The 23,127-nt window shown below is 51.5% G+C and overlaps 11 protein-coding genes across 11 annotated transcripts; 7 read left to right on the top strand and 4 right to left on the bottom strand.

The window, feature by feature from the left end:
• The first annotated feature begins 2 nt into the window (after positions 1-2).
• Positions 3-2,444, top strand: BCR37DRAFT_37371 (uncharacterized protein). The gene has a single exon (XM_040868363.1). It carries the CDS (start codon positions 66-68, stop codon positions 2,220-2,222), a length of 2,157 nt encoding a protein of 718 aa, XP_040725259.1. The 5' UTR covers positions 3-65; the 3' UTR covers positions 2,223-2,444.
• A 752-nt stretch (positions 2,445-3,196) lies between these two features.
• Positions 3,197-3,445, bottom strand: BCR37DRAFT_337383 (uncharacterized protein; the record flags this gene model as incomplete). Its single annotated transcript, XM_040867256.1, has 1 exon — positions 3,197-3,445. A coding segment is annotated over one exon (249 nt), but the record flags the coding sequence as incomplete, so codon positions are not given.
• Positions 3,446-3,710: 265 nt separating this feature from the next.
• Positions 3,711-6,033, top strand: BCR37DRAFT_380062 (uncharacterized protein). The gene is made up of 2 exons (XM_040869415.1): positions 3,711-3,863; positions 3,906-6,033. Exons 1-2 carry the CDS (start codon positions 3,750-3,752, stop codon positions 5,562-5,564), a joined length of 1,773 nt encoding a protein of 590 aa, XP_040725257.1. The 5' UTR covers positions 3,711-3,749; the 3' UTR covers positions 5,565-6,033.
• Positions 5,124-6,643, bottom strand: BCR37DRAFT_380061 (UAA transporter). The gene has a single exon (XM_040869414.1). The coding sequence runs from the start codon at positions 6,607-6,609 to the stop codon at positions 5,587-5,589; it is 1,023 nt and encodes a 340-aa protein (XP_040725256.1). The 5' UTR covers positions 6,610-6,643; the 3' UTR covers positions 5,124-5,586.
• Positions 6,644-6,820: 177 nt separating this feature from the next.
• Positions 6,821-7,648, top strand: BCR37DRAFT_393157 (uncharacterized protein; the record flags this gene model as incomplete). Its single annotated transcript, XM_040871261.1, has 1 exon — positions 6,821-7,648. One exon carries the CDS (start codon positions 6,821-6,823, stop codon positions 7,646-7,648), a length of 828 nt encoding a protein of 275 aa, XP_040725255.1.
• Positions 7,649-7,754: 106 nt separating this feature from the next.
• BCR37DRAFT_393156 (CBF/Mak21 family-domain-containing protein) lies at positions 7,755-9,239 on the top strand (the record flags this gene model as incomplete). Its single annotated transcript, XM_040871260.1, has 1 exon — positions 7,755-9,239. One exon carries the CDS (start codon positions 7,755-7,757, stop codon positions 9,237-9,239), a length of 1,485 nt encoding a protein of 494 aa, XP_040725254.1.
• A 1-nt stretch (position 9,240) lies between these two features.
• On the bottom strand, positions 9,241-10,284 carry BCR37DRAFT_368217 (mitochondrial thiamine pyrophosphate carrier; the record flags this gene model as incomplete). The annotated part of the gene is made up of 2 exons (XM_040868302.1): positions 9,241-9,776; positions 9,816-10,284. The coding sequence occupies 2 exons, from the start codon at positions 10,282-10,284 to the stop codon at positions 9,241-9,243; spliced, it is 1,005 nt and encodes a 334-aa protein (XP_040725253.1).
• A 938-nt stretch (positions 10,285-11,222) lies between these two features.
• BCR37DRAFT_393154 (putative methyltransferase-domain-containing protein) lies at positions 11,223-12,102 on the bottom strand (the record flags this gene model as incomplete). Its single annotated transcript, XM_040871259.1, has 3 exons — positions 11,223-11,825; positions 11,869-11,941; positions 11,981-12,102. 3 exons carry the CDS (start codon positions 12,100-12,102, stop codon positions 11,223-11,225), a joined length of 798 nt encoding a protein of 265 aa, XP_040725252.1.
• Positions 12,103-13,071: 969 nt separating this feature from the next.
• On the top strand, positions 13,072-14,693 carry BCR37DRAFT_380057 (vacuolar import and degradation protein-domain-containing protein). The gene has a single exon (XM_040869413.1). It carries the CDS (start codon positions 13,345-13,347, stop codon positions 14,566-14,568), a length of 1,224 nt encoding a protein of 407 aa, XP_040725251.1. The 5' UTR covers positions 13,072-13,344; the 3' UTR covers positions 14,569-14,693.
• A 142-nt stretch (positions 14,694-14,835) lies between these two features.
• Positions 14,836-15,104, top strand: BCR37DRAFT_338671 (putative transcription factor PacC; the record flags this gene model as incomplete). The annotated part of the gene is made up of 2 exons (XM_040867306.1): positions 14,836-14,936; positions 14,990-15,104. Coding segments are annotated over 2 exons (216 nt in total), but the record flags the coding sequence as incomplete, so codon positions are not given.
• A 1,491-nt stretch (positions 15,105-16,595) lies between these two features.
• On the top strand, positions 16,596-22,452 carry BCR37DRAFT_387579 (uncharacterized protein; the record flags this gene model as incomplete). Its single annotated transcript, XM_040870547.1, has 3 exons — positions 16,596-19,381; positions 19,512-19,984; positions 20,024-22,452. 3 exons carry the CDS (start codon positions 16,596-16,598, stop codon positions 22,450-22,452), a joined length of 5,688 nt encoding a protein of 1,895 aa, XP_040725249.1.
• Positions 22,453-23,127: the final 675 nt, after the last annotated feature.

Genomic DNA, 23,127 nt, shown 5'->3' with positions numbered 1-23,127 from the left:
CACCACAACCACGCACAGCTTATCGACTGTAGCTTTGGCAAGAACAGCATTGGCATCAATAAAGTATGGAGCATCGGCCCGTACAGCTCGGCGCAGCAGAGATATGGGATACTTCCAAGTGCATGCGCATTCTACGACCACTCAAACTCAAAATCATGGCCTTGCAGCGGACCTTGACTAGCTCGCGATCAGTCATTGACGGCATGACCAGCTGGAAGGACCTCTCCTCGACGACATTCCGGCCGCCCAGTCATAGTAATACGTCGGATGACTTCAGCGACGCAACGTATGGTAGGCCAAAGGCGCGTATGATCAAGTACGGTTCAAGGAAGACTGCGATTCGGAAGGCTGTTGTTGATAGCGTCTCAACACCAGAAGACTTGATTCATGGCTTACGTGCAAGCATGCCGCCTCATCTATCTGCAGCGTATGTTGGCGTGTTTGAAGCGTACAAGGGCATTCTTGAACGTTCGAATCAGGTGGTTGCTAGGCCAAGTCTCGCAAGTCGCGCGGCATCAGCAGTCGGCAAGTGTATCGTCCTGACTTCCGAGGATGTCACAGGTACGCCTGTTGATGCCGATGAGTGGTATGAAGCGACACCAGCGCACCTCAGAACAGCTACCATGATTGGTCAAGCATGTCAGACAATCGTCAGCCATTCCGAGATGCTTGCCCCCATCATGCCTGCCTTGGCACTTTGTACAGCCCCACATCCTCTTGCGTGTGAGATACTCGAAGGCTTACTGTCAACAATATCATTCACGGGTTGCAGAAAGGTCGGGATGCTCGCTTTGCAACGTCTGGCGTGTCAACTGGGCTATCCGCAGCTCCTGCAACGTCATTATGCGCAGCGTTTCTGTCTATCCTACTTCAACAGTATCAACATACCGCTGCTGACATTGCCGCATCTCGATGAGCCTCTCGACCAAGACACATTTGCATTGTACAAAAAGATGGCACAAGCTGGCTTTGATGGTTGCCGGCGCACCAAAGACGATGAAGCAAGAGAGGCTATTACTTCCACGCTTGAGGAAATGGCAACACGCACTATCCAGCATGGATCTGAGACTGTTCTCACGTACATGGCAGACTTGTACTTGAGCAGACCACAGCGGTCAGGCGAGTTTGACGAATTCCAGGTCCTTGGTATGGCACACGAGGTAGCGCTTCTCCAGCATCAAAGCAACTCACAGACGCAGCTAGTCTCTCTCCAGACGAGCTTCAGGCGTCTTTCACACTGCTCAAACAAGACACAGCACATTGCTTCAATGGTCAGTCTTTTCAGCCAGGACCAGGTTGTCACGCTTGCAGAGCTGTTAGTTGGCCGTGTTGATCAGCTCGCAGTGCTCCTTGCGTATGAAGCAGCAAACCAACATCAGGGCGACTTTGTGGACTGGGCCATTGAGGTAGAGCGAAGCGTCATGGAAGCGAAAACTGACAGCAATGCCGGACGCTGGCGATATGAGCCATTGCTAGATTCGTGGGTCGCAAGCACACCGGGAGTTAAGAAGATCAAAGGCATTCAGCAAAGCATGCAGAGCGAACTTGATGTGGATGAAAGTACGGATGAAACAGACTACGAGGCCGACACCTCTCAGCACAACTTTGTGATTTGGGACGCCAATGCAGACGAAAAGGATCTCATTTCGCCCTTTCAAGCGGCCATCAAACCACTCGACTTGCAGGATCTGTCTGCTCGTCGCCTTCAAGACCAGCAAGCGTCCGCAAAGGTGCTCAAGCGGTACAAGCAGCTTTCTTACGAATCTTGCGGGATGTCTCCGCTGGTGAAGCGTGCTCAGCAAGGCATGAAACGCGTCTTGGACGAAAGCGACTTGATGTCTTCGCCTATTCAAGCGACTCGCAAGCGATCACGCATGCATATTGTCGAATCCCTGCCTGTAGCAGACGACTCTGCCGATACGATGCCACGGTCGACGCAACACCGGTTGAGGCAGACTCGCAGTCGGCCGGACGTTCTAGTGCCTCTTTGTGACTCGCCACCAAAGGCGCGCGAGATGCGTGCGCCAATGCGAGAGCTCAAGAACCTCAAGAGCAGCTTTTTGTCCTTGAGACGCAAAAAGAACGCTGAGGAGCCAAGGCGACTTGCAACTGTGACCAAGACGCCTCTGAGACAAGCGACTAGGTATGAGCTGAGCAGCAGTGACGAGGAAGAAGAGGTCGTTTGCCCTCTTTCTGAAAGCGATGAGCTCTCACTCTTGTAAATTACATCATTTGTCTATCTAAGAGGTTCGATCGTGCCCCTGAAACCTTGACCACAAACCACTCACGCAAATGCTTCGTCAACTGTTAGCTGTGCAGTTGCATGCTGTTCTGTCTATCTTTTCTTCAGCATCCCTCTTCTTGCTCCTATCTCCGCTGCTAGAGCGGCACCGTATAAGCTGTACGATCCATTTCGAGGCTAACAAGGCAGTCGCCACGATCGCGAGGCCGCCTGAAGCAATTCCATGGTATGCACCGGTTCTCGTCAGGCTCATTGAAGTCGTTTGGCACTCGCAACTGTCTGATGAAGGTACACAAATCTGATTCGCAAGAGCAACTGACAACAAGGCGATGTCATCCGATTAGCAATTCTTGGCAGAGCAGGTTGGGCAGTACTGCTATGCACATGCTACAAGATACCATTCTGGGTCACGACCGTGTGCATCATGTGTGATGTCTTTTCCCTCTACGTGCCACATCGACTGCTTTATGGTGCTCATTACAAGCGCGACTCGATGAATCCTTGGCGAATTGAGCATTTTGCGCAAACCTGCGCAGGGAGTTGTGCTCTAGCAACCACGTTTTACATCGCGTGGGGCTATTATCTTTCGTCCTTCATCATCATGCACTTTGACGACATCAAGTCAGTGCTGCAGCCTTGGCCAATTTTACTCGCAGTAGCGTTCCTGCCCATCTCTTTGCTCGTGCGAGCACACCTGCGCACGGACGAGATTTTAGCGCGTACGGCCGAGATCATCTGGGCAAGTCTGCTTTGTTCCGGCGCAAGTATTGCCATGACATGCCCGGCAAGCGATATCTGGGGCGTTCTTGGGTATGTGTGCACATGGAACGTCTGCCTGTACGCGTCCTGTTCTGTCATTGCATATTTGAAAGCGTAAGGCCACTTTGATCAGCTGATGGAGTAGTCTTCGCCAGCATCAGGACCTTTCCATGGACTTGTTTGCATGCCTCCATTGCGCAGTTCCCAGATGTCCTCGCTGTTTGGGCCTGAGCGGACACGCTTGAGCAAATCAATCTGACGACGGCGCAACATAGCTTGCTCCCCTTCCTCATCCGTCATCCGCGTGGAGATGCACCACTTGAGATCACGCCAACGCTCACTACAATCCTTTTGCTCGCCGTAGCGATACCAGTTTCTTAGCTGCGATTTTGGTGTGTAGCACATGAAGAATTCGTCAAAGTAGTATTGTAAAGAGCAAGGCTCAGCATCAGGTAATGTATTGCCTGATGCAGCTGATCTTGGTGTAGAGGCCGATGCATCTGTGCTGGCTGATGCTGGTGCAGCTCCTCCTGTAGCTTTTGTCCCTGGAGATGCACTTGCGTCTTCAAAAAGCTTCTTGACTTGCTCTTCAGTCAAATCGTCATTGCCGGATGGCAGCGAGAGGCCTGATCCGCGGAAGGGCCACATATCCGAGCTGTGTGTGTCTTGTCTTTGTGGGCGTCTTTTGATGTCGCAGATTTTCGCAAATGGACGACACACCACACACAGACCCAACTGATCTAGCGCCATGCCGGTTGTCACGCTAGACAAGGCCGATCTCTATGATCGCTTAGGCAAGCAGTACTCAAAGGAAGAATTTGACCAGCTATGCTTCGAGTTTGGCATCGAACTGGAGGAAGACGTAAGATCTAATCAGGATTGATGTCCCTGCTAACAGATGCAGTCAGAGGACGAGCCGCCTGTACTCGTTGATGGCGTTCCAGAGCGGGCAACACTCAAGATTGATATTCCGGCCAATAGATATGACTTGCTCTGCTTGGAAGGCATTGCCCTTGCGCTAAACATCTTTCTTGAGCGCGAAAAGGTACCCCAGTACAAGCTTGTGGATCCTCCATCCGGCAAGCATGTCCTGACGATACATCCAGACACAGAGTCACTTCGTCCTTATGCGGCAGCGGCAGTATTGCGTGGTGTCAAGCTTGACAAGCGGCGGTACGAAAGCTTCATTGCGCTCCAGGACAAGCTACATGCCAACTTGTGCCGTGGTAGGAGTCTTGTTGCCATTGGAACGCATGATTTGTCAACCATTCAAGGCCCATTCACATATGAAGCGCCCAAGCCAGAGGATATCCATTTTGTCCCACTCAACCAATCTGAGGAGATGGACGGCAACCGTTTGATGGAGTTCTACAGCGGACATCGAGTCTTGTCCAAGTTTTTGCCACTTATTCGTGACAGCCCAGTATATCCAGTCATCTATGATGCCAACCGGACTGTATGCTCCCTGCCGCCCATAATCAACAGCAATCACTCCAAGATCACCCTCGACGCGCGCGACATCTTCATTGAATGCACGGCAACAGACAAGACAAAACTTGAAGTTGTGTTGAATATTGTGGTAGCCATGTTTTCGCAATACGCAGAACAGCCATTCACTGTTGAGCCAGTAGAAATTCGATCCGAACACAACGGCTGTTCCCGCATTACGCCTTCTATCGCAGCTCGCAAGCACATGGCAGAAGTTTCATACATCAACTCATGCACTGGTCTGAGCCAGACGCCTGAAACCATCTGCAAGCAGCTGTCGCGCATGTCTATGGAAGCTGTCGTTTCCGGCGATGATACAGTGGAAGTCTCCGTGCCTTGCACGCGTGCCGATATTTTGCACCAGTGCGACATCATGGAAGATGTCGCAATTGCTTATGGCTACAACAACCTCAAAAAGACGTTCCCCAACGTAGCAACAGTTGGGCAACCGCTGCCTTTAGGCAAGCTCACTGATCTCATTCGCAGGGAAGTGGCCATGGCCGGCTTCACCGAATGCATGCCGCTCATTCTCTGCTCGCGCGAGGAAAACTTTAGCTTCCTACGCAAAACAGATGACTCCATGGCAGTGACACTGGCAAATCCCAAGACGATCGAGTACCAAATTTGCCGGACATCGCTGCTGCCAGGCTGTCTCAAAACTATTCGAGAGAATAGGAAGCATGCACTCCCAATCAAAGTGTTTGAGGTGAGCGACGTTGTCTTCAAGAATGAGGCACTCGAGAGACGAGCCAACAACGAGCGACACTTTTGTGCTGTGATGGCCGGTCATGTCTCGAGCTTCGAAGTTATTCATGGTTTGTTGGATCGCGTCATGAAGATGTTGTCCATCAAACTCATCGACAAGGACACCGAGGAGGCCGGCTATTACATCTCGGAGGGCGACGATGCAACATTCTTCCCAGGCCGCAATGCCACTGTTCATGTCCGTCTTGAACGCGGTGTAGCTGTACAACAGCTGGGTGTCTTTGGTGTTCTTCATCCTGAAGTCATGCAAAACTACGACTTGCCCTTCAGTGCTTCTGCACTCGAACTCAACGTTGAAGCGTTACTCTAGATTGGTATTAGATTATCTATCTCTACTGTGCCTTTGCTCTCGTCTTTTTGGCCAAGTCTTGCTGCCGCTTGAAGACCGCTTCTGCGGAAATGCCACCAAACACAAGTGCTACGCCCACCATTTGCCCCTTTGTGAGCGCATGACCGAACCAGAGAACTGATAGCAGCATAGTAAACATCTTGCGCGTCAGTGTGACAGTGACCAATGCCAAGCTACCAAAGTGCTGCAATGTGTAAAAGATGGCCAGCTGGCCAGTGGCACCACAAAGTGCAAAGAGTGCAATGTCCTGAACAATAGCCGGGTGCTGCCTCATGAACGACAATGAAGATGCCAGCTCTGTGTTACCAAGGGGTGAGAGCAAGTAGCCAGAAACAAGCACCGAAGAGAGCAAGTTGAGACCCACCATCATACTCGGTCCAGACAACTTGAACTTTTTGAACATGGCGTCTTGGGTCGAATTGGTCAGGCCATCGAGTAGCAAATTGATGCTCAACAGCAATAAGCCGTACAAAGACTGCTCAGCTTGGGCACCTCCCTTCTTACTCTTGTTGGACGCTGGTGCAAACAGGGTGAACAGGGCAACGCCGATGGTCACGAGCAAGACAACTGCATACTTGTGTGCTGGGAATTTTTGGCCGTACACAATGACACCAAGAGCCATGACTGGCAGTAGCTTGCAGGACTTGCCTAGAATCTGCGTGGGATAGTCGATATATCTGAGGGACGCATAGCCGAATGGTGATGCGAGCGAAGAGGTGATACTGATGGCAGCAAAGTGCCAAAAAGCAGAGACAGATGGGTACAATGTCTTGATGAGACTGCTACGAGCAGTCTTCTGAGTCAATAGCAGGTACAGTGATCCGGTCAGCGTGGCTGCAAGCGATTGAGCCGTGTTGAGCACAAAAGCAGCACGGAAGATCTGCTTGTCACTTCCATATGGAGTGGTAGCTATCCGCTCTTGCAAGATGGCCCATGACAGATAGGCAGTGTAGATGGCAGCAACGCAGAAGAGCAGCCGCAAAGTCTCCTTCGACGACGCAGACATGATTCTATTAGCTGATGCAAGTTGTGTATTTTTGTTGACGTGGCGCGTTTCAGCTGGACGCGTTGAATTCGCCACGCAAACCAAGGCCAGTGCCACGCATACGCCCCTAGGGAGACACCAACACTAGAGAATCGAGCTTTCACATCGCTTTCGATCAGATACAACATAAATTTACACAGCTGAAAGGTCGAGCTTCCGTTTCGCTTTCATGATGAACGATCAAGAGCGTGCACTAGATGCCATGGTCAATGCTGACGCTGAGCCCCTCAACGTTGACGCTAGTTATGCCTACCAAACCTGCTGCATTAGCACTCATGGCCCAAACCGCATACTGATATTGAACGCTCCAGGTGTTTTGCGCAATATGCTCGTCTCTGCTGTTAAGACCTCGTATCGCAAGGGCATTTCAAAAGAAGTGGGCCAGCAAGAAGTGATCCTTCATGGTCGTCCATTCTTTCCTTTTGGCCAAGACTTGCAGGACGGTGTGCGTATCACCTACGCACTCATTCGCTGCATGATTCAGTGCGGATGGGACATCACTACAGATATCAATTTGAGTTGGCGAACCTTTGACGTTGCCACACTCTACTTCCACAAGTCTGAATCTTCAGACTCCAAATCTCGACAGCATGTTGTCGTCTGTGCTATCGACCTCGTCGATCTCAATGGCATACAAGTGATTGACGCACCCGTGGCTCTCGTCAATTTGGTCAAGACTGTCATTCAACAAAGGTGGACTGCGGGTCATACCTACAGCCTCGCTCAAGGCACCCCTGAATTCCGCCTGAAGGGATTTGCCTTTGAGTCTGCATCTTCTTCGCAACTTGCAGGATCGCGGATGCTTCTCGGTACCTTGCTATCAAGACTGAGGCAGGATGGCTATAAGCTCATTACAACTTGCAATACAAAGGCTACAGAGCACGGCCAACTGAGTACTTTGATTATACAGTGTCCTACATCAGCATTGGAGCCTAGCGAGCAGCCCGATGCCAAGTCTCAACGGCCGGGTACGTTTGCCGACTACACAGATGCGGACTGAGCCAATGTCTTCACATCTGAACAACTGGAGGGCGGCCGTGCGACAAATTATTTTTTGGCCATCATTCAAGCGCAGCGATCGCAAGTCGCGACAGGACACATCCATAATGGTAGCGAAACGCAAGGCAGACAGCTTGGCAGACTCTGGCAGGGAGAAGATTGTCAAATTGGAAGCAGAGCTCGAAAATGGACAGTCGTCACTCAACAATATCGTCCATTTGCTTGACTTGGCGGCGTCCGATGATTTAGACACCCTTGAGCAGGCGCAGCGATCGCTATACAAGGTATTTAAGCGACTCATATCTTTAAAGAAGCTCGAAAAGCCAGCGGGAGAAGTGCCGACAATTGTGACGTGGCTACGCGAGCGCTACGGAGAATATACGCGACTCTTACTCGACTCCATCAACCACAAGAAGGCATCTGTCCAGCTTGCTGCCATTACACTTTCTTTGCGCTTGCTCAAAGTGGATCCATTGAATGCAAATGTTGGTCAATTTCCTGTCGATGCGTATGGCAAGATTGTGCGCGCCATTCTAACGGCCTCGAATTTGCATGAATCAACCAGATACACGTTTCGCAACGATTATCTTGAGCCGTTCGATGATCTAAGGTACTACTTTTATCGTGCTTGTGAGCAAACTGTGCAAGCGACAAAAACGCGCGGCTCTAAGCTCCATGTCTGCCGTGACAATAGCATTGGGCTACTTTCGGCACTCGTCTCGTTTCCTGACAAGGACGAGGAGATTGTCAAGTTTTGGCTCTCAGAGTCGACTACTAAGTCTAGCCTACGGACAGTCTCTGGGCATAAAAAGGCCTTTAGTGAAGCTTGGATCGCCGTACTCAGTTTCAAGCTGACTGAAGATCAGTACAAGGCCATCCTCAACATGATGCACAAACGTATCATTCCCAGGTTGCCCAGACCGCAGCTGCTCATGGACTTTTTGACAGATTCGTATGATGTTGGTGGCGCCACTTCGCTCTTGGCGCTCAACGGACTCTTCTACCTGATGCAACACCACAACTTGGACTATCCCAAGTTCTTTGAAAAGCTCTATGCCCTGTTTGACGCACAAACAATGCATGTGCGCTATCGATCGCGCTTCTTTCGCATGGTCGACATTTTCCTCAATTCGACGCACGTCTCTGCCATGCTCATTGCCAGCTTTCTGAAGCGCATGTCCAGGCTGAGTCTGTCTGCGCCTCCAGCGGCGATTGTCACGATTTTGCCATTGACGTACAATCTGCTGAAACAGCACCCGTCACTCATGCCGCTCATTCACAACCCGGATGGAGCGGCAGGCAACGATCCATTTGATGCAGACGAGACGGATCCGGAAAAGACGGGGGCTATGCAATCTTCACTATGGGAATTGCAGTCGCACACCATGCACTACCACCCGAATGTTGCGACGTTGGCCAAGATTTTGAGTGAGCAATTTACAAAGATTGGATACAATCTTGAAGATTTTTTGGATCATTCTTATACAACCATGACGGATGCCGAGATGCGTAAGCGGCTGAAGAATCAAGTGCCCACGGCGACGGACAAGCCTGCGGGTTTGCTCAGCCCTGAAGGGATTCTTATTTGGTAGATCAATCAGAAACTTGCCAAGACTTTTCTAGCCTGTGAAGGAGCCTTGATGTTTGATCATATGTCCACAGTGTGATGGCACTGCTTGGTGCAGATTTCAGAAGTGACACGCCAAGACCACGATAGAGGCCTCGGAACCCTTCGCGCGACAAGATACTCGTGAGGCCGGACAATGTAGAGGTGTAAACTGGAATGCCCTTGATGATGTAGGCTTCACGACTTGGCCCTTGAACTTGGAGTCGTTTGCGTACTACGTCCAGCGGGAAAACTGCCGTTTTAGCCCATGTACCTGCCAGTACGCCAGCAATCGCACTATCCCAGCCCATGCCATTTCGGATGCCCAAAGATTGTGCTGATGGGGATTGAAGCAGCGTATCAATACCTTGTCTACAAGGCTCGTAGATGCCGAAGAGTAAACCCATGTACGGCATGATCTGAATAAGACTTGCATTCAAGCCGCGATACAAGCCGCGCACACCTTCACCTTTTGTGATCTGACGCACTGCGCCAGCAATGGAGTAGTAAAGTCTCGACTCACCTTGCAGGGCATGCTTGCGTCCAATGAGTTGCGTTGGACCGTCTTGCGCTGCGAAACGGGTGCGTAAGAGATCAAAAGGGTATGTGATGGCCGTGGCGAAGCAACCGGCACAAGCACCAGATACAAAGGCATGCGTCGCTGGAGGAGTTGTCCCAGTAAAGCTTGGCATGATGAATGCACACGTTGCGAGGGCATACTTGTAGGCCATGAATTGAGAAGCTGCATAGGATACATACAGCACCTCTGCAGAGGCATTGCCTTTCCATAACCCGCGGACGCCTTCTTGCTTGATGATTGTTTGGAAGCCATGTACTATACCATGATAGAGCCTTGGCGTGTGCGACTGGCTTGCAAGAGGCAGCACAGCCGCAGGGGGTGTCCCGAATGGACTTGTTTGAAGCTGTAGGCGAATCTTGAGAACATCAAGCGGCGCTATAAAGAAGCGCGAAACAAGACCAGCTGTTCCGCCGCAGATGATCGTCTCGATCGCATTGTCCTGAGATCTCATTGAGCATGAGCACGAGGTCTAGGTAGAAGCATCAAACACAGAGAGTATAGCAGTGGTGGGAAAGGATTATTTATGGCAAACAAATTTTTGTCCAGGGCGTGCAAGGGGTTCACGCACTGCCGAGTCACTTCCAGCCAGGCCTCGCCGGGACTTTCCCTGGAGAGCGCATCTTGCTAGTCTTTCTAACTTGCATTGCTTGTTTTCTCGCATCAAGCCGTTTTTGTTCTCTGTGTCCTGATTGGTGGGCATGAGTCTTGTTCAAAGCAGGCTCTTCCAGGGCATCTTCATGCCGCACGCTGCGAAGCTCTGGGCCTGCAGGCCGCACAGGAGGACATGATGATTGCTGCGCCTGAGCTGATGGAGCAATACGCCGCCGCTTAGCAGGACTATCCACCTTATCCTCTAATGCCTCCCTTTTCTCGGCTCGCGGCACGCCAGTTGACGCAAGACGCACTGCAGGTCTTTGTATTCGCGAATTCGCTGGTGATGAACGAGCTGATCTACGCTCTGCATGTCCCTTGGGCCGCTGCTGTGGTCGTGTTGCCGGCTGTACGGGACTACTAATGGCGCGCATGCCGGAAAACAGGTTGCGATGCAAATCTGCAAAGCGACCGGAAGTATCTTCTGGCTTGCTACTCGAGCAAGAAGTGCCTGATCCACGAAACGGGCTATCTGGCATCTCTCCTATGCGCGCATTAAGTTGGTGTAGAAGGGATTGTTTGAGAATGTCGGATTCGACAGGGCCTGTGTGATTGACACAAGGCAATGCAGACACAAAGGGGTCATACTGAAGCTCATCTCGTTTTGAGATTTGTCTTCGTCTCGGGCTGCTGTGCATGTCTAGATGAGGTGAGAGAGTGCTTCCGTGCTGTGTTTTGTGTTTTGTCTTCTTGCTCGTTGCCAAAGGAGTATTCAGATGGGCACCGACCGTCCGACGGCTATTTCGCAGGAGTCTGCGGGAAGCCCAAGATGGCACAGACAATGTACCGTTTGCGCTGTACAGGATCTTCGCAGTCGGGCCGTACCGGGTCCCAGTCTCGTCGCTCTCCTTTATAGTTCTGCTCATAGATTTCCTTCACTTCGAGTCCCACGTCTGCAATGTAATCAAAGAAGCCAGAGAGCTTCTTGCGGCCTGTATGGAATCCAGCGATGCAGTGAATCTTGGACTCTGATGAACGACTCAGTGTGTTTGCAAGTGTCTGTGCGAGATTGGCATGCTGCTCTGGAAGCCATAGACAATCAGCTAGTAGAATAACATCGAATGTGCCTTTTTGTGCCAAGAGTGGTTCAACAGAGTCGCCCCAGATGTGCCCTACCACACACGCTGCGTCTTGTTCACGCGTGAGCAAGTTGCTGGAGACGTTCTCTCTCAAGTTGGCAAGAATTTTGGCACCCGGGTAATCGGAGAGGGTCACATGCTTTGCGCCTGCTTTGACGGCTATGATCCCACAAAGACCGGCTCCAGCACCGAGTTCCAGTACTCGAAGGCCTTTGATTGCTACGAGGCCTGCATCCATCTGAGCAGCGAGCTCAAGCTCAGACTAGCATTCTTAGCAGATTTGTTTTATGACTGGCAAGACATACCACCCAGAGATGATGTGCAAATTTGTGTAGCTCAGTGTCTGTGTCTGTTTTGACGAGCTTGAGCTTGATGTCCCTACAGGGTCAATATTCCATGTAGTAGTAGGCTTATTACCCATAGTTTTGTGTCTTGTGAGTGAGGTGTCCGCCTGGTTCACCATGAGAGACTGGCACATCCTCAAAGATGGTCACAAGCGATTCACTCAAGAGGTCTTCCGGTTCAAGCTCCTCAGTCATGGCAGCAGCCGACAGCCCATTCATGTCAGGACCTAAGTCAGGTGGAAGTGTGATGGGATTTAGCTCTAAAAAAAGCTACGTCGTGCTCAGCTCAACTACTGTCCCCCATAATAAGAGGGAAGCGAAACAGAGAATCCAGCCACCCAAGGGTGCTCAGACTCTCCACGCCGGACAACGCATAGTGCCATAAGGCTATTTGCTGGTCATAGAAGACACAGCTAGAGTATTCTCAGGTAGCGCCCGTTGACTTTGCTGATGACAGCGTTGACAATGCGCGACACGAAGGAGAGATGTTCTTTCGGTGGGTCGACAATGATTTGCATGATGTCGGCAGGGCTCGAGTCAGGCCAACGCAGCCGTATGTCCGCCAGTTGAGCTTCGTGGTCGCAGCATTCGAGCAGTGCATGCTGCAGAGTCTCCACAACATCGCCGGTCGGCTTGCATGCCGGGCAGGAGCGATCCAGCTCGTCATCCCTGTGTCTTCTCCCTCTATTGACCATGAGCTGGTCATTACTGCCGCGCATACGCGCAATCCATCTGCCAGCATATCCGTCCTGCATCTTGACATAAGGCCTTTGCTCCTTGAACTCCTCGAACGAGACTGGTGTAATGTGTCTGTATAGCGCGTTGTTGGCACATTCATGCACCCAGTTCTCATAGTGCGTCTTCCAGAGCGACTCAGTGAAGTCTTTGCGGCACGTTGGAGAGCCGAGAGTCGCACCGGAGCCATTGAGAAGTGTAGAGATCTGGCTGTACCACGTTTTGCCTGCAGTATCGTCTTGAGCGTTGATCTTGGCTTGTTCAAAAGCAAAATGGGCGAGGCGATTGTCGGTAAGGTTCTCCAGGTAGTCTGCAAAGCCAATGGCAATCTGCTTCCTCCTTTCTACTACAGGCAGAATCGCCAGGTCCACAATAGCCAGCAGTCTTGCAGCATGACGCGTGAGGCCAAAGGTTTGACGACACCAGTCGGTCTGCACCTGCTGCATCGCTTTGAGGTCTTCCGACCCGCCATCAAACGAGATCTCGGCGCCAAAAATGACATGACAGTGTGGCTCTGTGCCTGTCCAACAAATTTTTGCGACTCCAATGCGACTTTAAGCTTTTTCCATAGCGACCCACAAGAGAAAAGGTCATGCAAGCGCCCATGACCTGAGAGCAACAGGGCGCAGTCATTCACTGCTGCAATCCATTCGTCAGCTCATTTCTTATCATTTCGAAACATCCCTTATCACAAAAGAACCAATGCGTGCGCCGATAGCTGTGATGAGAGGGCAGCGCGACGGCGAGCAAGCCGACACCAACACAACCCTTTCTCGTCAGCCCCGCAGAGTCCTCACGGGACAGCAAGAGGTTTCTCGATACACACAACGTCAGGCAGATACAGGTGCGTATTTACCTGAGCGACAACGTCGGTTATGGCGAGAGTACGTCGCTGATAGAACTTCCCCAACGGTACGGAATGAGGAGGCCCGTCGTGTGCCGTCAGCGCAAGCTCGTGGTGCGTATTTTCTGGAAGGCTTTGATTCAGAGATGTCTGCTATGGATGAGTTGGATGGTCGCGAGGAAACGTCTGCGCAACGCGGCATCGTGGAGGAGGATTTTGAGGAGGATGAGGATGAGGATGAGGCGGATGAAGATGAAGACGAAGACGAAGATGGATCGGATTCTGATGCATCTGATGAAGAGGAGGCTCCCATTTCTCGTGCACCGAGATTGCCTCACTCCCGATCAAACGGTTGGGTAGCACGCAGCACGCAGCAAGAGGCGTCAAGCTCACATACAACGACGCGCACTGCCAATACATCTCGCAAAGTCTTGCTCCTTCGCTTGTTTCGATCGGTGCCTGAACCCATTCATGGGACGAGCATGCGCCGTCAGCCTTGTTCACTGCTGAGTGCGGGTTCTCGTTTTTCAGGCTGTCAGTCATTGACAGTCTACCTTGATCCACCGCAAGATCAAACGTCACAACTACGCGTCAAGGAGGAGTGGCTCGTGAGTCTTGAATTTGAAGCGGTTGATTTTGCAGCTGGCACGGTGTATGGCCGTATGCGCGCGAGTCATGTCCCGAATGCGAGTGTTTCTTCGATTGTTACGTTGTTTGAAGGTGAGATTCTGGATCACCTGCTGACGGGCAAGTGGAATGCAACGGTTGAGACAGATGTGTTGTACTGGCGCAAGCTGAGTCCGTTTCGCATGATGGAGGAGGGTGAAGCACTGCAAGCGATGGCACGGTGTCGTGAACTGTGCCACGAGCATGTATTTATGCGAATGAAGGAGACTGCGTTTGGGGATGCGAAGAGTGCGGAAGCTGGGTTGACCATCAGTGGCTTCTACTATGCAAGTGTGCGTCGGTCGGATGGCAAGGTGGAGGGTCTGTACTTTGACCCTCACTCTGCGCCGTTGCAGAAGCTGTTGCTGCGGCGGGAGGATGGGCCTTACCAGAGTGCAGCTGTGGCATTCAGGTAGCAGAGATAGTGCATGCCATCTGAATATTCCCTCACTTGCCAACTCGCAAACACAATTTTGTCTTGGCAGGCAGAGTGGAAAGTGTAGCGAGTACTGCAGTCTGTATACTGTAGAGAGTACAGGATAAAGAAAGTATTGAACTTTCCTTGGCAACAGGACCAAAACCACAAGCAGGCCCAAATCTCATCCACTAAGCAGCCCATGGCAGATGCACCCACCGCCTGCGCATGGAAGGACTGCCAACAGCACTTTGACAACGCAGAAGATCTCTACAACCACGTCTGCGAAGACCACATCGGCAGAAAGAGTACAGGCAACCTCACCCTCACTTGCGCATGGGGAACTTGCACCATCACGACAGCCAAGCGGTACCCTCTTCCTCTATTGTGATGTATATATTGAAACTAACAACCAAATACAGCGACCACATCACCTCCCACATCCGCGTGCATGTCCCACTGAAGCCGCATAACTGCCACCACTGCAGGCGCTCCTTCAAGCGGCCGCAAGACCTCAAGAAGCACATCAAGACGCACACTGAAAAGTCGGCAGAGTTGCTGCGAACACCTTCCCTGACGCCCGAACGTCAGCAGCATCAGTCGCAGCAGCAGCAGCAGCAGCAGCAGGTGGCGCGTGCAAGTGAACCGGCCTTGTCCGTGCAAGAAAGTGGTGCCGCCTCCTCCATGGGCGACTCGAGCCTATCACCACCAAGCAGTGATGCACTCGGCTTCCAATCGCCGCGCAGTATGGCATCAGGCCCTTTTACAATCTCTCACCGGACACAGCAGGAGATGTATGAAGAGGCGCGTTACCCAAACTTGTATGACCTCGAGCATGGCGGACATACACAAAAGGAACAAAGCGCCTATCCAGACTTGTTTTCTGCCAGTGCTGTACAGCAGTCGCAGCCCCTTCCTGCCTCAAGGAAGCGAGCATACCAAGAAGAAGCGTCCATCTTCTTTGAAGATGCAAAACGATCGAGGATGGAGCCAGTTTATAATCCCATCATGGCAGAACGGCTGTCCACGCTTGATACGTACTTGCATGATGGTGGGTTCTTCTTTGATTCTCCGCCACAGCAGCAGCAACAGCTACTCCCTGAAGGCCCACTCTTTAGTGATGGCACCTTGACTGCCCTGCAAACAAAGCAAGACTTGCTCGACTTTGATGCTTGGTTGTTGCAGCTCTCTGGTACGTTCCCAGGCCAAGAAGGCTTTGAAGACCCAACATCCGCTTTATATGCGCAAAGCCAATTCTCACCGGGGTCCGAGTACCCTGGGCTGCAGATGAAGCCGGACACGATTGGGTTGTACCCAACCTTGCCACTCTCGCTCTACCAACAACCCTTGTATGGTGATGCACTGGGATTAGCATCCACCTCGTCGCTGCCCATGCTAGCTGGTGATGCTGGATTGTTTGCATCAGGTCGACGTCATCTCAATCTCGGACAATTACAAGCGCCGCGTCCTGCATCACCTGGACTACGACTCTCTCGCGGTGCACCAGAGTCGAATGTACGGGATGCACCCCTTGCTCCACCTCAACCCGCGGCAGTAGGAACGAAAGAAGAAACCATTGCTGAGCGCGTTGGAAAGCTGACCTTGCAAGAAAAGGAAGAGCAAGAGAAGCAAGAGGTTGCAACGCAAGAACGTGTCAAGCGCCATGCAGCCATGATTCGACGCTTGCGGTTGGCCATTCATCGGCAGGTTGAGCGGCTTGAGGGGAAGCAACATGTCAAGTCGACCGTGATGGGCGCACGTCCTGCTGTTGCCGTATGAGTTTATTGGTCCTTACATATTATGAATGATTTTGAGAACACTAACAGTAAGCTTTGAGCACTTTAGCACTTTGATGGTCAGCAAATACTTTCTATAGCTGACCTGGGTGAGCTTGACGTCATTTCCCCTGTCGCAGCACGTGACTTTTACGTCTAAACTTGAAGGCGAAAAAGGCGAGCGCAACTACCAAAGAAAAGGTAGAGAGTCTGGCATCAAGGAGCTGTCCCGTTGACGGTCAGTCCAACAACCATGCACCCGGAACAACAACCGTTGCAGCCCATGGGTCCGCCGCCGACGCCTCCGTTTTCGGCAACAAACGAAGCGCTTGGGTCGCATGCGAATCTCAAGCGACGCAGGGTCTCTCGTGCTTGCGATAAGTGCAGGTTGAAAAAGATCAAGTGCTCGGGAGAACAGCCTTGTATGCATTGTACCGTCTACTCTTATGCCTGTACCTTTGATCAGCCAAGTCCGAGGCGGCGGGTGCATACACAAGATCAAGTAGACCAGCTTGAAGAGCGTTCTGCACGTTATGAACGTCTCCTGCGAGCCTTTGCGCGGCGGCAGAAACTGACCTTGACGTCGGAAGACGGCAATTTGCTTCAAAAAGAGCTGTTGAGTCTTGAACAGGCCCTCAACCTGCCAGAGTGGCAGGAGTCAGTGAGCCCGGATGGCGATAGCCCTCCATACCAGTCTTCCAAGACACAAGTCTCTACGCCGGGTAAGCAGCTCGAGAGTATGATTGACGGTGTTGGTGAGCTACACATGGATGTGCATGGTCAGACTGAGTACCGAGGTGACTCCTCAGGGACACGCTTTACGCATAGCGTTTGTTCTCGCGTCCTGGATGAACGAAGTCTCGCAACGGGCGATATCTATGGGAATGGAGATAGCATCCAACATCACTTGCGAGCCCGCAGTCAATCTCGTCAGGGAGCTGTCAAGCAAGAGAACAGCGATCCAGCCGACGAGGCTGACGAGCATATTGAACTCGAACAAAACGACGTCCTTGCAGATTCTGCGGAAGATGTGGATTTGCCTCCGCGCGACATTGCAAAAGTCTTGATCAAACTGTGCTTCGATCACGCTTTGGCAGCCTTGCAATTCTTCCATGAGCCGTCCTTCCACAAGGAGATGCAGGCTCTGTACAAAAACGTCGAGGCGGAGGAGGACGTGGAGGAAGAACCATTCTTGCCAGTCTTTTTCGCAACGCTTGCTGTTGGTTGCATCTTTTCAAAGGGCGTCAGTGATGAACTCAATATTGAGGACCCAAAGTTGCGCGCCTTCCAATACTTTCAAGCATCCAAGCGTCGCTCAGACCCGCTGACTCGAGCCAATTACTTTGTGTTGCAGACACTCCTCTGTCAAAGTCTGTTTCTCCAGTCCACTGCAAACATGAGCGTATGCTGGTCGCATCTTGGATTGGCACTCAAGTGTGCGCAGCGTATGGGTATACAGCGCAATCTCGGCCGTGCCTTCCGACCCAAGGAACGTCATCTACGCAAGAAACTATTTTGGATTTTGCGCAATCTCGACATGTACCTGCATGCTGTGCTTGGTCTGCCACGCGGTATTGAAGAGGAAGACTATGATCAGGCACCGGCTGAAGAGTTGGACGATGAGTATCTCATGGACGATGATCTCGTTGGTGTACAGCCAGCCGACATCCCATCAACCTACAATGCCGTCAACCAGTCCAGCAAGCTCATGACAATTCTTGGACACATCGTTCGCCAAGTGTATCCGATCGGCCGCGAGCAAGGCCGTGCCACCATCTCTCACCAGGCAATTGGTTCCCTTGAACAAGAACTGAATACCTGGTACGACGGTTTGCCACGCCACATTCGAGAAGAAGCAGAAGCCACACGACTAGGCCTCATGCATTGGCGCATCACAACGCTCATTCACTACAATTACCATCACATCCAGTTCTTGTTATACCGACCCTTTCTACACTATATCGCCGACTCTGGGCGACCGCAGCATCAGTCTTATGCAATACGCTGCAAACAAGCAGCTTTTGCCATTTTGGACCTCACGACTCGTGTGTTGGATAACGAACCGCAGCTGTTTGGACACATTCTGACACTGTATGCGACCTTTTTCGCCGGACTCATCTTGTTCTATTGCTTGATTCAAGAAGAGACCGAAGCTGTTGCAGGTGATCGGGAAGCGTGCTTGAAACAGGCTGACATTGCTATTCGCGCCATGGTCGTCTGTTCATCTTGTTCATTTGCTGCCGAGCGCTGTCTTGAGATTCTACAGCAAATGAAGAAACAAGTACCAGTTCATTCTGCAAAGAAGTTGAAGCAGCGAGAGCATGTCAACGGTAGTGGCTCATCAGGAACTGGTTCTGGCAGATCTAGACAGCAAAAGAGCAACAGCTCCGACTCTCTTGGCAACGGCAGTGGCCCCTCGTCCATCCTTTCCTCGAGGTCTTCCGAGTCGTCAAAAACGACCGTCACACCTCGTGCGCAAAACGGTTCTATTGAGCCTAGAGGCCGCGGCAACAAGAATAAGCTGTCTCTTGCTGGCTCTATGCCGGGTCCTGATCCAATGTTCAACTCATCGGCAGCAAAAAGCACCACTAGTAAAGAACCCACAAGGCCGCCGATGCAGTCACGGCTCAATCCCTCCTTTTCCAACTACTCTTCCCATCCGCAACAGCAGATGACACAGAGTCAGCACCAATCAAACTCTCAAGACCAGCAAGTGACGATGGAGTACGGCGATTCAGCATTTGCACAGCTCGATTATCCTATGGGTCAACATGCCATGCAAGTGATGGGTACGCCGCAGACATTTGACTTTGATGGCGTGTCGGACACGTATCAGCCATATCCACCTAGCAGCAACCAACTGGGCCAAGAGCAATGGCTGCCACACAATGTAGTCCAGATGAGTGATTACGCGCAACCTTGGCTGCAGTATGATGCACAGTCTGCACCTCAGCAGGATATCGGGCTACAGGGACAGCAGTGGAATGGTCAGGAATGGACACAGCAAGATTATCAGCAAGATCAACAGGCAGACTACATGTATCAATAGAGCAGTTCGGTAGTATCAAATCCAAATTCCAAATTCGTGTTGCGCGTCGCGTGTCATCTCGTCGCGTCCATCCAAAAATGCATCTACTTCAACGCAACTGCCGCGACTTTTCGTATACAGATCTCACAAGGCCATTCGTCATGAGACTCAGGTGCTGATCCATACCGTCATGTCGGACGAAGATTACGATGAGTTATTTGGCGACGCTGCTATTGACGAGCATGACATTGTGGTGATTGACGATGAGCCAGATCCAGTGCGCAAGCTTGTCCAAACCACGCTCGATGGCAGGCGCCTCGCAGAAGGAAGACCGACAACGCCGCGTCCGCGCAAGTCCCCGACGTCTGCTGGAAGTGACATTGCAGCTCAAAAGTACGCCAATGCGCGCTTCAGAGACCGACAAGAGCCACCAACGCACCATAAGCTAGATGAAAGCACGATCGGAACATGGGTCTTTCCCACCAACTATGCACAGCGTGACTATCAGTTCAATATGATATCCAAGGCCTTGTTTACGAACGTGTTGGTGGCTCTGCCTACAGGATTGGGAAAAACATTCATTGCTGCCATTGTCATGTTCAACTGGTACAGATGTGAGTGGCCAGGGCTCTTGAGTACATTCTAACAAACAGGGGCACCAGAGTCGAAGATCGTCTTCCTTGCGCCAACCAAGCCGCTTGTGGCTCAACAAATTGAAGCTTGCTATCATATTTGCGGCATCCCCTGGCGCGATATTGCAGAAATGACGGGCAGTGTACCCGCCGCAAAGCGTACCTCGGCGTACAAGGAGCGGCGAGTCTTCTTCATGACACCACAAACATTCCAAAACGACTTGCGCAATGGCCTGGTGGATGGCAGGCAAGTCAGCTGTCTCGTGATTGATGAGGCCCATCACGCGACTGGCAGTTATGCCTATACAGAGGTCGTCGCGCAAATCAAAGCCGTCTCTCAGAGCTTTCGTGTCCTTGCGCTGACAGCCACACCCGGTAGGACGGTCGAGGGCGTCCAAGAAGTGATTGACAATTTGCTCATCTCCCAAATCGAGATTCGCAACGACGAGTCACTTGATATTCGTGCCTATACGCACACCAAAGATATCGAAACCATCTCGCTGGACCTGGATCATGATATGATTGCTGTGCAAACCTCGTTTGCCAGTCTCGTCAAACACGATCTTGATCGGATCAAGTCCATGGGTGTTGGCTGCACGAGCGATGCTACCAAAATTAGTGCTTTTGGCATTCGAGACGCAGTCAATCGCTTTTGCATAGCAGCCAGGGGTAATGGCAATATGAATGCCAATGCCGTCAGAAGCATTGGCGCATTCGTGGCAAGTATGGGCCAAAGCATGACGCTGCTCAACGAACATGGCATGCGACCATTCTACGAGGAAATGAAGGAACTCAGAGCAGGTGTCAAGGGCTCTCAAATGAAGGCGAGGGTAGTCAACTCGCGCGTGTTCAAGGAGATGATGGCTGATATTGAAGAAGCGCTGCAAGACCCCAACTACACGGGTCATCCCAAGCTGGATTATTTGAATGGTCTCATTCTCAATCATTTCCAGAAAGCAGCCGAAGCCGGAGAGATGGGTACGCGGGTCATGGTGTTTTCCAGTCTTCGTGCATCAACAGAAGTGATTATCGCAAGTCTCAAACGGCATCATCCGCTTGTCAAGGCAACTGGTTTTTACGGCCAGTCCAAGGGCAAAGGTGAGACTGGCATGTCGCAAAAGGAACAACTTGCTACCATCAAGAAGTTCAAAGAAGGCGTCTTCAATGTGCTTGTTGCCACATCTGTTGGCGAGGAAGGTCTGGACATTGGTGAGATTGACATGATTATTTGTTATGATACAAGTTCGTCTCCTGCAAGAATGCTCCAGCGGATGGGTCGAACCGGTCGAAAGAGGTCTGGTCAAGTCTTTGTGTTGTGCACAAAAGGCAAGGAAGAAATGGCATTCGTCAAGGCCAAGGACGCACACAGGGTAATGCAGCGCAAAATTGAGTCTGGCAAGGACATTAGGATGTCTGCAAAGGTTCCTCGCATTCTGCCATGGAATATCAACCCAGTCTGCGAAAAGAGGCTGCTCGAGCTGCCGGAAGATGACCGGCCAGAGGACCGAGAGCTCAAGACTCTTACCAAGACCAAAAAGCAGAAGAAGGTCTTTGCTATGCCAGAAAATGCTGAGCGTGGATTTACGACTGCCAAGGCGCTTGCCAAGAAGAAGCCTGCTCCATTTCGTCTGGACGATGCCCTGATTGAGTTGACGCCAAGCTGTGGATTACTGGATGCCGCTGGCGAGGATGAGCTAGAACGTCGTTTTGGAGCCAGTCGGGCACTAGACTTCAATGCAGGTGCAATCCTGCAAGAGAATGGCTGTTTTTCTGACGTCAAATCACTCTATAGCCTCGACACGACTGTGCGCGTACCACACAGCAAGACTCTGACGAAGCTCGTTCACATGGTCGGACAAGAATGGCGTCCGGCAAAGCTCAAGGCTAAATCAGAACAATGGAAGCGGATTGCTATGCAAAGCAAGCCGCTTTCAGAGTGCATGGACGACAGTGATGAGGGATTTGGGAATGACAGGTCCAGTCTCCTACAAACGAGGGATTCTAATGTGCAGACGAAGCGTCAAAGAAAGCAGTTGAGGATGTCTAACACCACACGCAAGCGGAAGCATGACAGCGACAGCGACGAACCACTCATGTTCGTTGCCAAGAAGACGAGTGCCAGTGTCATTTCCAAGTCACGCGCAGCTGAGAACGTGGAGCACTTGTTTAGTGATGTTTCAGACGACGGCATCTTGACGCGACTGACTATCGACGAAAGTTCCCCTGAATATAAGAAGCCACAACGCAAAGGAGTTACCTCCAGTCAACTCGACAGAGAGTCGGACGATGACCTGCCTGAGGTTGCAGTCATGCTACAAGGAAATGCAAGGGGTCGTCCTACAAAACACGCGACGCCTCTCAAACGAGTTGCACCAAAATTGACAAGCTCAGCAGCCCGGCGACGTATCAAAATTGTTCAGGACGAGAGTGACGACGAAAGCGACATTTGACTCGTCACTGCGCAGGTAGCAACAAGCCCCAGAACTGTGCCCATCTCCTTCTTTGCTTTATCTTAGGGTTGAGGTCCCCTGCCGACGGCTGAGAAGCTGTGCTTGCCTATTCTGAGGGTTCCAACTTCCAGGGTATCTCTAAGACTACAAGTGCATGAAAGCTTATTTTTGCCCCTGGAAATCGAAGGCGGGCATCATTCAGCCCGGGGACCGGCAATGGTCCGGCAGTGGACCGGCACCTTCATTCCAGCGATTTCCCAAGGATCGCCCTGTCCCACGTCCCACGGATGCGAATTTTGTTTGGGCACGTCACCGGAAGCGAAAATATCCGCGAGCATAGAAGCGACCGCCGACCAGGGCCTTGAGGCTCGGGCAAGCATAGGCATGCATGAGTCAAGTAGCTTTCTCAGTAAATAGAATCACAAGCATGATGCTATTATGCTATATAGCACATGAGTACGGCTATATGCAAGCATGAATCTAGACAAGAGCCTTTGGCGGGCTTGTGGGAATTTCGAGGACAAGAATGGGGCTTCTGTGGTCGGTTTTGTCGAATCTGTCTAGATATGCACCGAAGAGTTGCAGCTCAAGGGCCTATATGTAGATGCGCTCTTTGATCTCACAGTCTCTTCTCAGGGTCTTCTGCCTGATGAAGCCTGTTGTCATAGATCTGGC

Source organism: Protomyces lactucae-debilis, assembly GCF_002105105.1.
Source record: "Protomyces lactucae-debilis strain 12-1054 chromosome Unknown BCR37scaffold_10, whole genome shotgun sequence".
Classification (NCBI taxonomy): Eukaryota; Fungi; Ascomycota; class Taphrinomycetes; order Taphrinales; family Protomycetaceae; genus Protomyces; species Protomyces lactucae-debilis.
This window is presented reverse-complemented; position numbering and strand designations above follow the sequence as displayed.

Excerpts from the sequence above, each read along its gene's own strand:
- BCR37DRAFT_37371 (XM_040868363.1), top strand. The coding sequence starts at position 66 with ATGGAGCATCGGCCCGTACAGCTCGGCGCAGCAGAGATATGGGATACT.
- BCR37DRAFT_380062 (XM_040869415.1), top strand. The coding sequence starts at position 3,750 with ATGCCGGTTGTCACGCTAGACAAGGCCGATCTCTATGATCGCTTAGGC. Across the intron at positions 3,864-3,905 it reads GCATCGAACTGGAGGAAGAC|TCAGAGGACGAGCCGCCTGT; the intron begins GTAAGATCTAAT and ends TAACAGATGCAG.
- BCR37DRAFT_380061 (XM_040869414.1), bottom strand. The coding sequence starts at position 6,609 with ATGTCTGCGTCGTCGAAGGAGACTTTGCGGCTGCTCTTCTGCGTTGCT.
- BCR37DRAFT_380057 (XM_040869413.1), top strand. The coding sequence starts at position 13,345 with ATGCGTGCGCCGATAGCTGTGATGAGAGGGCAGCGCGACGGCGAGCAA.